The 15,079-nt window shown below is 57.5% G+C and overlaps 1 protein-coding gene across 1 annotated transcript in view; it reads left to right on the forward strand.

The window, feature by feature from the left end:
• Positions 1 to 14,220, forward strand: part of arid1ab (AT-rich interactive domain 1Ab) — a 28,212-nt gene extending 13,992 nt beyond the window's left edge. Inside the window, 16 exon segments of the mRNA XM_067255419.1 lie at positions 2,057 to 2,297; positions 2,684 to 2,773; positions 3,023 to 3,190; positions 3,798 to 4,098; positions 4,671 to 4,810; positions 4,942 to 5,048; positions 5,146 to 5,355; positions 5,517 to 5,721; positions 7,965 to 8,097; positions 8,242 to 8,411; positions 8,612 to 8,753; positions 8,906 to 9,025; positions 9,238 to 9,334; positions 9,557 to 10,376; positions 10,544 to 10,674; positions 10,841 to 14,220. Of these exon segments, the coding sequence (XP_067111520.1) occupies positions 2,057 to 2,297; positions 2,684 to 2,773; positions 3,023 to 3,190; positions 3,798 to 4,098; positions 4,671 to 4,810; positions 4,942 to 5,048; positions 5,146 to 5,355; positions 5,517 to 5,721; positions 7,965 to 8,097; positions 8,242 to 8,411; positions 8,612 to 8,753; positions 8,906 to 9,025; positions 9,238 to 9,334; positions 9,557 to 10,376; positions 10,544 to 10,674; positions 10,841 to 12,754 (4,989 nt within the window). The 3' untranslated portion in view covers positions 12,755 to 14,220.
• The last annotated feature ends 859 nt before the right edge of the window (positions 14,221 to 15,079 follow it).

Genomic DNA, 15,079 nt, shown 5'->3' on the forward strand with positions numbered 1-15,079 from the left:
ACGGATTCCCTCCACTCTCGTTCTGCCTTTCTCTCCCTCACTGCAATGAGTGGCCAGCATGTTGAATGGCCGGTCAAGAATCAGGGCTCACTTTGTCCAGCTTGTGCAGTCAGCAGAACACGGGCTTGCTGCCTGCCTGCCTGCCTGCCTGCCGGCCACTTCTGTGCAATATTGAGCAGGGAAAAATCAATGACTGCAGAATGAGAGTAGCTAGGCAAGAGAGGGAGAGAGAGAGAGAAAGCGAGCGAGCAGGAAGAGGAAGGAGGTGTGTGTGTGTGTGTTCTCTCCACATACAGACATTAGAATTGTCCGTTTGATATTTTGAGAATCTTTACCGAGCTCTGACGTGGATGTGAGTACTGCTGCTGTGCTGTCAGCGAGGACGCTTTCCCTTTTCCCTGGGAGCACAGCAGGACTCTGTCACTGGGCTAACCTCTAATCCCCACTGCTAGTCTGCTCTGTGCTTGTCCCTGATAACCTCTCAGGGAGGTGACACTCCCCGGAGTTGCCGTGGGGATTGACCCCCTGACCCCTGACTCCTCCCCTGAGGTGGAGAGTAGCCTGTGTGTGTGTGTGTGTGTGTGTGTGTGTGTTTGAGAGGCCCTTGTGCTACAGTTCCCGGCCCCCTGGCTGTAGGGCAGACAGGGCTGCAGAGGTGGTCATTGTGTCCAGCCCAGCCTGGAGCCCGGGGCTGCTGTCGTCACATGACTGGTCTTGTGATGTCTCTGCTCTGCCCAGAGTGGGGGAAGGTCAGCTGACTCGGCTGGGGATTTTTCTGGGAAAAAAACAAGTTAAGCAGGAATGCTGATATATTCCCCCTCCCCCCCCCCCCCCTTTTAATCTAGTCAAACCCTATCCTACTTTCTGAGTCGTGGCTCTGTTCTGGGCTATATCTGCTCTCCTCTGTATTTTTAGTTCTGTCCATATTTAAGTATTTAAAAGACACACGCCTGCTAGCAGCACCATGGTCTTGGTTCTGCACAGAGCCGTGCTCTCTGTCGAGCTTGCAGGGGCACTGTGCTTCTGTGGGTCACTCCAGCTCTGCACTGGGAGGGGGAGAGGGAGGGGGAAGGGGGGGGGGGGGAGAGCCTGAATCAGCGTCCTCCTCCTGTCGCTCCCTCTGGGGTTCCTCCGTCAGGTCACATCCCAAAAATAGCAGCGGGCGCCGTTTCAAGTGCAAAACCGCCGGCTTCGGGGCTGCAGCCAGCCCGCGAGTGTGAGATTTCTATGGAATAGTTGGCTACTGTCCAGTGTGTGTGTGTGTGTGTGTGTGTGTGTGTGTGTGTTTTTTCCCTCCTCCTTCCCCTCCCTCCATTTTTTTTCCCTCCTTCGATCTGACTGGCAGATGAGCTTGCATTTCTGAGCAGCACATGGGATCCACGTGAGGACGGGCAGAGTGTAAACACTCACCTTCCCCCAAACCACTTCCCCAGCTACACACACTTCCCCACTTCCCTGCCCTGCCTGTGTCCCTGCATGCCTGCCTGCCTGCCTGCCTACCTGCTTGTCTCCCTGCCCTGCCTGCCTACCTGCTTGTCTCCCTGCCCTGCCTGCCTACCTGCTTGTCTCCCTGCCCTGCCTGCCTACCTGCTTGTCTCCCTGCCCTGCCTGCCTGCCTGCCTGTCTCCCTGCCCTGCCTGCCTGCCTGCTTGTCTCCCTGCATGCCTGCCTGCCTGTCTCCCTGCCCTGCCTGCCTACCTGCTTGTCTCCCTGCCTTAGCTCTGGCCAGATTCTATCTTATCCATCTCCACTTCTCAACAGAACCACATGGTCGTAGCTAGAGTCCGCCCATCTGCGCCTTGTAAAAGTCACACAGCAACTGTTTTCGGTGTCTAAACGTCCTTGTTTCAGACCATATAAACACAAGACTATAGTGACATGAACAATGCTAATACTATAAATTATCCCCCCAGTTAGTTTTTTTGGGAGAGGGGTGGGGGGGGAAAAACACACACCACAACCGTTTGCCTCCGGGGCGGTGGTAAACCACCCGGGCGTGTCCCCATCACTCCATGTTCTCACCCTCTCCTCCCCCCTCATCCTTGCGTTGGTCCAGGACCTGTCGGGCTCCATCGACGACCTGCCCACGGGGACGGAGGGCGCCCTGAGCCCCGGGGTCAGCACGTCGGGCGTGTCCAGCAGCCAGGGCGAGCAGAGCAACCCCGCCCAGTCGCCCTTCTCCCCCCACACCTCGCCGCACTTGCCCGGGATCCGGGGCCCGTCGCCCTCCCCCGTGGGCTCCCCCGCCAGCGTCACCCCCTCTCGCTCCGGACCCCTGTCTCCCGCGGCTGTGCCAGGTGGGTGGCAGAGGGACAGAGATTCTCTCACGCACGCACACACACACGCACGCACGCACGCACGCACGCGCGCCACGCGCGCACACACACACACACACAGAACCAGGGAAAACAACACACACATACAGAACCAAGGCAGAGCACAGAACCAAAGCAAACAATACACATATACACACATACAGAACCAGGGCAAACAACACACACACACACACACACACACACACACACAGACAGAGAACCAGCGCAAAAGTTTCTTTGTTTACAGAGAACAAATAGGCTGTATCTTCATATCATGCTTAAACAATACATGACACCAATAGAATCCAGTTAGACAGGTGAATATGGAAGCTGGCCCGGTGACTGACTGTGTCTCTGTTGCCGTGCAGGTAACCAGATTCCTCCCAGGCCACCTAGTGTCCAGTCGGATGGGATCCTGCACTCTTCCATGAACCAGTCAGCCATGGGGCAGGACAGGGGTGAGTGGGGAGGGGGGGGGGGGGGGGGGCTTCTGTTGACTCCTTCAGTCTCTCAGTGGAGCCTGTGTTGGTGGTGCTGGTTTGTCACGTTCTCAACATGTGGTAGCCAGGCTGCTGCGTAGTCCATCTTGTGTGGGGAGTGCCAAGGTCCTAATGTTTATCTCACTTTCTGTTTTTTCCCTTTGTCCCTCTCTCTTTCTCCCTCTACCCCCCCCCCCCCCCCCCCCCCCCCTCTCTCTCTCCCTCCAGTGTACATGCGGAACCCTCAGATGCCTCCGTACGGCTCGCCCCAGTCTGGCTCCGCCTTATCCCCACGCCAGTCATCGGGAGGCCAGATGCATGCAGGGATGGGGTCCTACCCCCAGAACAACTCCATGGGCAGCTACGGCCCTCAGGGCGCCCAGTACGGACCGCAAGGTAACGACCCCTGGAGGGAGGAGAGGAAAGGAAGCAGAGAGGAGAGGAAAGGAGGGGAGGAAGCAGGGAGTAGCAGAGGTAAAGATTTCATCTGTAGATGAAGTATTAAAAGGAGCCGTGTTGATGGTAGACTGAGTGTTCAGGACAGATACAAATGTGGAGTCTCTTTAAAAGCTTTCCCAGCTGTCATCCGAGAACTGTGGCAGCGATTTCTCTGTTAGCCTAGATACAGGAAGGCTTTGAAGCCGCTCTTGAATATCGATGTACAAAAATATCACATTTGCATCTCCCGTTCCCCTCCCCCCCCCCCCCCCTCCCCCTCCCTGTGGCTCTGAAGTAGTGAGATCAGTCACAACCAGGCCGTGTGGTCGACAGGCAGCCTTAAATCCCGCTCTTTCGCGCGTCCTGTGACAGCATGGTTAGACGCAGAGCTGGCCCACTGAAACTCCTCCCAGTACGGTTTCTGCGAACGAACAGACCTCGGGGTCGACCTCAAGGGTTCACCGCAAGCTCTCGCTTGCATCAAGAGCTCCAGTCCATAAGAATTGTACGGTGACGCGCTCACACGGTTCACTTGGCTCTGACGGCCTCTCCCCCTCTCCCCCAGGATACCCACGGCAGCCCGGCTACAGCGGGATGCCCAATGCCAACTACACGGGCCCCGGCATGGGCGGCACCATGAACCCCATGCCGGGCCAGGCCGGAGGGGCTCCGTACGCGGGGGGCATGCCCCCCGGCAGGATGGGCCCCGGGCAGATGGGGCCGCGCCCCTACGGCCCCGGGATGGGCCCCAACATGGCCGGCATGCCCCCTCAGGTGGCCTCCGGGATGTGCCCCCCTCCGGGCATGAACAGGAAGGAGGCTGGCGCCCCCATGCACCACGGCCCCTCCAACTCCATACACAACAGGTAGGCCGGCCAGGCCTCTGAGGGTCTTTCTGAGGGGGGGGGGGGGGGTCTCTGGGTTGTCTCGTCTGAGGTCTCTAAGACCTCTTCCCCAGTCATTGACTGCACTCTGTGGGGGAGAGCCGGTCGTAGCGGCGGCAGCAGCAGCAGCAGAGCGGAGGTAGGGAGATGAACAAGGACCCTACAGGGAGGGGCAGGCGCAGGATGACCTCAGCCCTGCTTACAGGAACAGGGGTGAGATCAGCGGCTGCAGGGCAGTGAGTCGACACTCTTCCACAGGCAGGGAGGGTGCTGCCACACCGGCAGGGTTTGGAGGAGGCTCCACAACCAGGACCAGGGGAGGCCGAGCTTTACTGAGGGTGACGAGGACAGTGAGAGGGAGGGAGGGAGAGAGAGAAGGTTAAAGGGTGCCGTAGAGGGCTATAAAGGCCACCGGATAAAAGTGGGGGATGGAGACGGCCGGCGTGACACGTTGACAGTCTGAGAACGTCATGCGATCGTCTTCTTTCTTTATTTTGAGAACACTGCGCCGCTCTTCTCTGTGGTCGTAATAATGGTGGTTGTTCTTCCTCCAGGCCGCCGGGCTACCCCAACATGCCCCAGGGCATGATGGCCGCCGGCTCCCCCTACGGGCCGGGCATGAACAGCATGCAGGGCATGATGAACCAGGGAGGGCCCTACCCCATGGGGGGCAACATGGCCAACAACACCCCCGGTGAGTTGGCTGGGAGACCCCAGTTTTCTTTGAACATAGAACGCCGCCGGGGGCTCGTCAGGGCGACCCCGCCCGTCCACCAACACAGTGGTTCAGGGTGTCTGACCGTCCCCCCCCGCTGCTCTTCCCAGGCATGGCGCCCAGCCCGGAGTTCGGCATGGACGTCAAACTCAACCCCGCCCAGAAGATGAACAACAAAGTGGAGGGCGCCCCCAAACCCGAGACGACCACGAAAAAGGTGAAAAGATGGCGGCAGCCTTGGCCGTGAACCCTCAACTCGAGCATTGGCCGGGTTACAGAGAACCTAACCTTCTCCTCCTCCCCCCTCCCTGCAGAAGTCGAACTCCTCCACGACGACCAACGAGAAGATCACGCGCCTGTACGAGCTGGGCCCGGAGCCGGAGAGGAAGATGTGGGTGGACCGCTACCTGGCCTTTGCCGAGGAGAAGGCCATGGGGATGAACAACCTGCCGGCGGTGGGGCGCAAACCCCTGGATCTCTTCAGGCTCTACGTGTCTGTCAAGGAGATCGGAGGCCTCACGCAGGTGTGTGTGTGTGTGTGTGTGTCTGTTATCCTGCACCAGCGGATCTCAATTTGCACGTCTGTTGAGTTTCAGCCATGCGTTCACCAGGCCTGGCTGCACATGTTGGGGAAAACTGTCGTGTAAACTATATCTCTCCTCCTCTCTCTCTCTCTCTCCTCCAGGTGAACAAGAACAAGAAGTGGCGCGAGCTGGCCACCAACCTGAGCGTGGGCACGTCCAGCAGCGCGGCCAGCTCCCTGAAGAAGCAGTACATCCAGTGTCTGTACGCCTTCGAGTGCAAGATCGAACGCGGCGAGGACCCGCCGCCGGACATCTTCAACACGGACGCCAAAAAGAACCAGGCCAAGGTCCAGCCCCCCAGCCCAGGTGGGTACCCGACCCCCAGGACCTTCCACCCCCCCTTTCGGCATCCTAGTCGCACGGCTGGTTCCGGTAAAGAGTTTGGCGTCGTACCGCGTGGAAGACGCGCCGTCTCGGCCGCCAAACCGCGCCGAAAGGCCCGTTTAGTCTTTCCCCCCTGTTCTGTTGGTGTGGTTACTCTGATATTTATCACATGCAGCGCTCTACTCCTCGGCCCATATAATGCGCCCATAAAAGTGGTGTAATTTTATTGTGTCCTATTAATTGTGATGTTAAAAGTCAATCTTACACCGTCGTTTGGACGAGCAGCGTCCCGCCATAAATCACTGCTGTTTTGGCTGTTAGGGAAGTAGCTGTAAATGACAGCGCTGCAGCTGTAAGTCATGATGCGCGTGCGTGTGTTTTGCGCGCCTCCCCACGTCGTCTTGACAGTTTCACGAACGGGTCTGGGCGCCCCCCCCCCCGCTCCCTGGCATTTTGAGAATTCGACGGGGGAATTGACTTGTCCTTCTGCCTCCGTCGGCCTGCTGCGTAGAAGTCCCCCTCCGCCGTCCGCATACTGATACGGGAGTCAACACTCCATGTTTGCTCAGAGTGGGAGAGCAGCCGAGTGGGAGAGGGCGGCCCTCGGTGCGGGGGGTGGAGGAGGGCCTACCTGGGAGCAGAGGGCCTTGGGGGGGGGAGGATGGGGTCTCGAGGGGGTCTCCGTGGGTTGTGGGAGATCGGGGAGGGGAGGGGGGGGGTTGGTTTGGACGGGACGGGACGGGCTCCCCCCTCATCACATCCCAGTCTGGCTGAGCACCACCAAGGTCTGCTCTGTGGCCTGGCCAAAGCTGACGTAGCACGGCCCGCAGGGGTGGAGGGAATCCTCTGTGATGTGGGCCATGTTTGCTGGCATGACATTACTGGTTGGGGGGAGAGAGAGAGAGTGTGTGTGTGTGTGTAGGGGGGGCTGCTCATCTGTTGATGCCCCCTCCTCTCAGTAGTGTGCCACACAGGGCTTGATGCCTGCTGCACGCCGCTTGGCCCAGACGCCCAGGGCTTCACAGGCTACACTCCCCTGGAGATTAGTGCTGAGCCAGAAAATGATGAATGGGAAAAAGGGGTGGGTTGTGTGTGTGTGTGTGTAGAGTCACACACTTTTTTTTTTTTTTTTTCTCCCCCTCCCTTGCTCTGTCTTTTTTCTCTCTCTCTCTCCGTTGTAAGATTCCACCCCCCCCCCCCCCCTCCCCTCCCTTCATCTGTAGTAGAGGGAAATCCCTGCCCAGAGGGAGGGAGGGGGGGGAGGGAGGAAGAGAGGGAAAGGGGGGAGGGAAGGCTGGCTGGCTGATGTGCGTGCGCCCGTGAGAGAGAGAGAGAGAGAGAGGGAGCGAGAGAGCGAGCGGCAGGGCGAAGTGAGAAAATGTGAATAACTGCGACCTGTCGATGACCCCAGCCGGCGTGTGAGTGCCAGTTAATGAATGGAACACATGACTCATCAGACAGGCCGGGCTAATAGAGAGAGTCCAGAGCCAGGGCTGTGGATGAGGGCCGCCAAACACCCCCCCCCCACCCCCCACCTAACACGCACACAGACACTCACCTTCGTGCCTCAGAAACCCCCCCCCCCCCTTCCCCCTGACTGTCTGAGCCTCATGGTGATTCTGATGCCAGCTAGGTGCGGATGTACTGTGCTGTGGCCTCCCCAGAGTGAACAGGGGCATGCTGGGACAAGAGCGCTCTGCGTGCGCTTCTGTGTTTTCTACCAAACTCCTCCTGAGGATCTTGGGTCTCGCCCTGAAAAGCCAGCCTTCATCTGCCCCCTCGCAGAGAAGAACCGCCTTCTCTGCGAGGAAGATAATGGGGGATCTGGGTGCTTTGTGTCTTACCTGGGAGGATGAGGGGGGATCTGGGTGCTTTGTGTCTTACCTGGGAGGATGAGGGGGGATCTGGGTGATGTGTGTCTTACCTGGGAGGATGAGGGGGGATCTGGGTGATGTGTGTCTTACCTGGGAGGATGAGGGGGGATCTGGGTGATGTGTGTCTTACCTGGGAGGATGAGGGGGGATCTGGGTGATGTGTGTCTTACCTGGGAGGATGAGGGGGGATCTGGGTGATGTGGGTCTTACCTGGGAGGATGAGGGGGGATCTGGGTGATGTGTGTCTTACCTGGGAGGATGAGGGGGGATCTGGGTGATGTGTGTCTTACCTGGGAGGATGAGGGGGGATCTGGGTGATGTGTGTCTTACCTGGCGTGTTCTCTGTTGCAGCTGGCTCTGGATCTCTGCAGGGCCCCCAGACGCCCCAGTCCACCAGTAGTTCCATGGCGGAGGGGGGCGAGCTGAAGCCCCCGACCCCCGCCTCCACCCCCCACAGCCAGATGCCCCCCATGCCTGTGGTCAGGTACGTCCCTACACCCCCATGCACCAGAGAGGAGACAACCTCCATACATACACCAAAGCTCGTTTCTCTCCCTCCCCCCCCCCCCAAAGTTGTCTTGAGGTGTTCCTAACCATCTCCTCTCTCTCTCTCCTTGCCGGCTTACAGGAGTGTGAACTTGCAGGACCCCTTTGCTGATGGCGGAGACCCTGCCTTTGCCAGGCGGAACGCCATGACCCCCAACTCGGCCTACCAGCCCGGGATGGGCGGGCCGGAGATGATGGGCCGCATGGGCCCCTACGAGCCCAACAAGGACCCCTTCGGTGGCATGAGGAAAGGTGAGCCCTGGCCCCCTAGCTGCTCCTGCATCCCTGGCTGCTCCTGCATCCCTGGCTGCTCCTGCATCCCTGGCTGCTCCTGCATCCCTGGCTGCTCCTGCATCCCGCGCTTCCGAGTCAGCATCTCCGTCGCGACCGAGGCAGCGCAAGGTTGTTAACTCCATCTCTCTCTCTCTCTCTCTCTCTCTGTGTGTGTGCAGCTGGAGAGCAGTTTATGACTCCAGGCCCCGGCCCCAACAGTGGGATGGGGGAGCAGTTCACCCGTGGCCCCCCAGGGCCCATGGGGACCATGCAGATGGGCCAGAGGCAGCAGTTCCCCTACGGGCCAGGATACGACAGGAGGTACGGCCGCCACACGGCTCACTGGGATGCCGGAACCCAGAAGCAGCGAGCCCATGGTTTCTAGCAGCACAGCCCTCTGAATCAGAGTCTAGATCTGTAGTGTGCAAGATGTGTCTCTCTGATCCTCTCTCTGTCTCTCTGTGGCCCCACAGACAGGAGCCCGGCATGGGCCCCGATGGCAACATGGTCCCCGGAACGCCCCAAACCAACATGATGCCCGCTGGTGCCGACACAGGGATGTACTCTCCCAGCCGCCCCCCCCAGCAGCAACGGTCAGTGCTCTGGCAGGAAACACACACTCATTTCATCATCCCGTGCCCATACCAGCAACCATTCATATCAGCACTTTTTTTGTTGTTGCTAAGCACGATGTACACTGAGATGTGAGCTTTTAGGAAGGAAGGAACCCCTCTTTATAGTCGTAACATATTTGAGATCAGGTGAAATATGTGTGTCAGTGTGTGAATGTTGTTTTGTCTTCCAGGCTTGATTCCTATGGTAATCAGTACCCTGGCCAAGGAGCACCCCCTGGTGGACCGTACCCCAATCAGCAGCCAGGAATGTATCCACAGCAACAACCGGTGAGAACCTTTTTTTTCCCGTTGCTTGCTGTCTACACACCGCGTCTGAATAGGCCCGGCGAACAGTAATGACCACAAAGCTGGTGTACATTCTTATCGGTATGATCTTCATAATAAAAATGAGCGAACTAAGTTGCAAGGTTATTTAGTGTTATTCGGATGGTTATTGTGATGTGGATTGATGTGTCGGAATGACCCGTGTGTTTGGTTGTGTGTCTCCAGAACTACAAGCGGCCTGTGGACGGGAGCTACGGCCCTCCAGCCAAGCGCCACGAGGGGGAGATGTACAACGTCCCCTTCAGCGCTCAGCAGCAACAGGGCCCCCAGCCCGCGGGCCCCCAGGGCCAACAGGACATGTACAACCAGTACAACGCCTACCCAGGGGGCGAGCGGAGGCCCCCCGGCCCCCAGGGACAGTTCTCCTTCCCCTTCGGCCGGGAGCGAGGGCCGGCCTCCGGAGGACCCAACTCCCAGTCCCCCATGCCTCCCCAGATGATGGGCAGCCCCATGCAGTCGGCCCCGGACGGCCCCCAGGGTCCAATGTGGCAGGGCCGCAACGAGATGGGCTACCCCAACTACCCCAACCGCCAAGGCCCTCCGGTGCCGGGCCAGGGCCCCGGCTACCACGGCATGAACCGCTCCGAGGAGATGATGCCGGCCGACCAGCGCATGAACCACGAGGGCCAGTGGCCCGGCCACGTCAACCCGAGGCAGCCCCCCTACGGGCCGGGGGGCTCGGGTCCGCCCATGTCCAGGCCCCTGCAGTCCAACTACCAGTCCTCCCAGAACCACATTCCCCAGGTGTCCAGCCCGGCGCCCATGCCCCGGCCCATGGAGAGCAGGACGTCGCCCAGCAAGTCGCCCTACATGCACTCGGGCATCAAGATGCTGAAAGCCGCGCCCCCCGTGCCGGCCTCGCACATAGGCCAGGCCCCCGTGCAGCCCCCGCTCATCAGGCGGGACGTGGCGTTCCCCCCGGGCTCCGTGGAGGCCTCCCAGCCCCTCCTCAAGCCCCGCAGAAGGCTCACCATGAAAGAGATCGGTACGAGTCACTCTCCATTCACTTGATTACTTACTTATTTAATTCGCAAGTAAAATGCTGTAATACATTTGGAAAAAGGTATAAATAAAAGTTCAGAGGTGTTCCTGACGGAGAACTCTGCAGGCGAATGCACTCATGTCATTTCACACTGTTCCCCCCCCCCTCAGGCACACCAGAAGCTTGGCGAGTGATGATGTCTCTAAAATCAGGCTTACTAGCTGAAAGCACTTGGGCTTTGGACACGATAAACATTCTGCTGTATGACGACAACAGCATCTCCACTTTCAACCTCTGCCAGGTAGGTCACGCCGGCACGACCCGAATCCCGACACAAACGGAACCCGGAAGGTTCTCCAAGAAGATGGTTCCGGTTACCGAGACTCACGTCATGAAATATGCTCGCCAACTCATTGACGGCACGCGTGGACGGGAATCTCTAAACAGCTTTTTTTTTTCTGTTGCAGCTTCCCGGTTTCCTGGAGCTGGTGGTGGAGTACTTCCGACGCTGCCTCATCGAGATCTTCGACATCCTGAAGGAGTACGAGGTGGGAGACCCCGGCCAGCGGACCCTCATCGACCCCAGTGCCGCCGACGAAGACAGCTCCGACGAGGAGGGTCCAGAACAGGAAGCGGAAGGCATGGAGGAAGGCGAGGACGAGGAGGAGGAGGAGGAGGAGGAGGACGAGAAGAGCGGCATGGACATCTCATCGCAGGTCCACATCAAGCAGGAGAAGGAGGAGAGCTCGCAGAAGGAAAAGCCCACGCAGGAGGAGGAGGAAGGGCGGGAAGCAGCGTCTTCGTCCTCCGCGGAGCCCGGCTCCGGCTCGGCCCCGGACCCCAGCCCGCCTCAGGAGAAGCCCAAGCAGGCCAGCAAGTTCGACAAGCTCCCCATCAAGGTGGTCCGGAAGAAAGACCTGTTCCTGGGGGGGCGCTCCACCAAGTTCGGCAGGCGGCAGAGCTTCGACAGCGGGCTGGTCCACTGGAGCATCGGCGGGGGCGACACCACGGAGCACATCCAGACCCACTTCGAGAGGCGGTCGGACCTCGCCAAGCAGCGGAAACGAACGCCGGCCGCCGCCAAGGCCAGGAAGAAGAGCGCGTCGCCCGAGGCGCCGGCGACGGGCGAGTGCCCGGAGAAAGCCGAGGAGGAGGAGCGGCCCCAGTCCTCCGCGTCCCGACGCCCCCCCGCGGAGAAAGAGAAGGGCGCCCCCCCACTCGCCGGCGCCACCGTCACCGCCACCATCGACGACGTCCTGTCGGCCCGGCCGGGCTCCGTGACGGAGGAGGCGGTGCGCGGCGGCGCCGAGGAGCGGAAGGAGAACGGCAAGTTCCTGTTCAGCATCAACCCGGCGCTGCAGAGCCGGCGCAACGTCAAAATCCTGGAGGACGAGCCGCACAGTAAGGACGAGACGCCCCTGAGCACGCTGTCGGACTGGCAGGACGCGCTCGCCCGGCGCTGCGTCTGCATCTCCAACATCGTCCGGAGCCTCTCCTTCATCCCCGGCAACGACCTGGAGATGTCCAAACACCCGGGCCTGCTGCTGCTGCTGGGCCGCCTGGTGCTGCTCCACCACAGGCACCCGGAGCGCAAGCAGGCACCCGTCACCTACGAGAAGGAGGAGGAGGAGGACGAGGGCGTGAGCTGCGAGCGGGACGAGTGGTGGTGGGACTGCCTGGAGGTGCTGCGGGAGAACTGCCTCGTCACCCTGGCCAACATCTCCGGCCAGCTCGACCTCTCCGTCTACCCGGAGAGCATCTGCCTGCCGCTGCTGGACGGCCTGCTCCACTGGGCCGTCTGCCCCTCGGCCGAGGCCCTGGACCCCTTCCCCTCCCTGGGGCCCCACGGGGCGCTGTCCCCCCAGAGACTGGTCCTCGAGACCCTCAGCAAGCTCAGCATCCAGGACAACAACGTCGACCTCATTCTGGCCACGCCGCCCTTCAGCCGCCTGGAGAAGCTGTACGGCTCGCTGGTGCGCCTCGTCGGGGAGCGCAAGGTGGCCGTCTGCCGGGAGATGGCGGTGGTCCTGCTGGCCAACCTGGCCCAGGGCGACAGCCTGGCGGCCCGCGCCATCGCGGTGCAGAAGGGCAGCGTGGGGAACCTGCTGGGCTTCCTGGAGGACAGCCTGGCGGCCACTCAGTACCAGCAGAGCCAGAGCTCCCTGCTGCACATGCAGGGCGGGGCCCACTTTGAGCCCACCAGCGTGGACATGATGCGGCGAGCCGCCCGGGCCCTGCACGCCCTGGCCAAGGTGGAGGAGAACCACTCGGAGTTCACGCTGTACGAGTCGCGGCTCCTGGACATCTCCGTGTCGCCCCTCATGAACTCGCTGGTGTCCCACGTGATCTGTGACGTACTGTTTCTGATCGGCCAGTCATGACAGCCGTGGGCTCTCGGCTCCGCCTCGTTCCGTTCCCTTCCCCCCTTTCTTTTTTTTGTGTGTCTGTTGCGTGTGCGTGGAGAGAACTAAGAGCAAAAACTGACTGTCCTTTTTTTAATTTATGCAAAAATCACCTCGGATTCCACTGTCTGCCCTTTCTACCCCCCCCCCCCCCCCCCTGCTTCTCACTAAAGAAGGAATTTCATGAAGTAGCTGTGGATTTCAAAAAGCCTGGAAAAGAAAAAAAGATCAACTAACACAGACGGGGAGGAGTAGATTGGGACCCTGGCCTAGGAGAGAGAGTGTGTTCTGCCCTGCGGAAAGGACTTTTTTAATGAAAAGAAAAATCGACACAAAAAAGAAAAACAAAAAACTGTAACCAAAGTTGCTGTCTCGTTTACAGTGAGTTTGGGGGATATATGTGCCCAGGTCCTCCCTTGGGGTTCGCAGGGGGGTAGGGCATGGGGAAAACGATATTTTGGTTCATGTTTGGAGGCTAAATAGACTCATGGACTCTGGTGTGGTATAATTGCTGTAACTTGGATGCTATATACTCAGCCCCACAGGTACCAGGTTATCGGCTGTGAACAGACATCTGTTATGGGAGGCCTGTGCAGTAGATTGTAGGACTTTTTTCTGTACTGTACACCTTAAGAAAACTGTAAACATACTGTAATAATACTGTTTCACACTGAGATACGCTGGCTTGGCAGCAAACTGTAGTTTTTAAAACCGATTTTAGTTAATGTTGAGAGAGAAAAAAGGCTTTCCCCCCAAAGTATCGTGAACCTACAACACCCCGACCTCTTCTCTTTGTCCCTTGATTGTACGACTTGACCCTTATAAAAGAAGTCACGTCTTAGGACTGGTCCTCAACTCTAGATGCAGTCCAAGCTGCAGTGTATATATGATGTTGTACATTACACTCTTCTCTTTCTCTCCTTCTCTCTCTCTCTCTCTCTCTTGCTCTCTCTCTTTCTCACTTTCTGTTGCTCTTCACCATTTTTAATCTTTGATGAATTAAAGGTTACACTCAAGTGAAATTCCCTACATCAAGTATGCCATGTGATTACTTACCCCCCCTCTCCTCCTCTGGCGCCCCTCCCCCCCCCTGCCCGTCTCTTGCTACAGGGTTGTGCAGCTGCTGTTCCTTGCGACCCCACACAGATCAAGTTTCAGTTTGTCTCCAGTACAGGTGTAGAGAATATAACATAACAAAATTATGTCTGCGGTTCCATTTGAGCTCCTTCAAACAACAAATCTAGACCCCTATGAAGAAACCGTTTGAATTTCTTTTTTCCAGTGATATGGATTCTGCATATTTGTATTTCAGACAATGTAGCTAAAAACTTGATGTAAATTCCTCTTTTTTTCCTTTTTTTTTGGCTTAATGAATATCATTTATTCAGTATGAAATCTTTATACTATATGTTCCACGTGTTAAGAATAAATGTACATTAAATCTTCGTAAGACGTTTGTGATGGTTTTATTCATTTTATTATTTGGTGATTGTATTTAAATGTGTCTGTACTTTCAATTGCCACAAAAAAACAGGGATATGTGCATATTATTCTGCTTAGTGTAATATTAGAAAATCCCTTGCTCATCAAAAAGGCAGGAATGATTTCACCATAGTAAGACCATGTACAATAGCAGTTACAACTGCTTCATGCTATAATTGAACTAGTACATTCTCAGAATGCAATAGATGGCATGACAAATGTCCTCAAGTCTTCATTAAGAAAACTTCCTGTCAGGGACAACATTGTCCATGATTGGGAACTATAGGACTAGAATAAAGTCTGAAATTAAGGTTGGAGGGGTTTGGAGGGGTGACACAAATTAGTAACATAACTCACTGTCACATGAAACTGTATATTCTGATGGTGTGTCCGCCATTTACTGTGTCCTGCCACAGCCACGTGGGCTACGGGATGAACCAGTGTATCTCACCTAGGAGGGCATTTAGTCTGCATGTTGATCTAACTGTAATTCCAGTTATCTCTGTGTTCGTGCGTTTGTGTCTAGATGATCACTGGAACCGCCGGGTGGTATTCAATTACAATTGTCTTGCTCCGGACCCAAGGACGTGCAGGACCGCGGTTGGATGATCGGTTTACACTCGGAAGAAACAAATGGGCCTAAAAATGTACACGCGTTGCATCACGTTCAATTTACGCAAAAACACTGCCGCTGAGTGCACCCCTTTCATTTGAAGGGACACACTCCAATTAATGTAACACCGAATGTACGAACCACCAACTACCAACATCTTAAATCACCTACTGCATCATTGTACTATTTACAAACGATGTTACTTAGGG

Source organism: Osmerus mordax, chromosome 18, assembly GCF_038355195.1.
Source record: "Osmerus mordax isolate fOsmMor3 chromosome 18, fOsmMor3.pri, whole genome shotgun sequence".
Classification (NCBI taxonomy): domain Eukaryota; kingdom Metazoa; phylum Chordata; class Actinopteri; order Osmeriformes; family Osmeridae; genus Osmerus; species Osmerus mordax.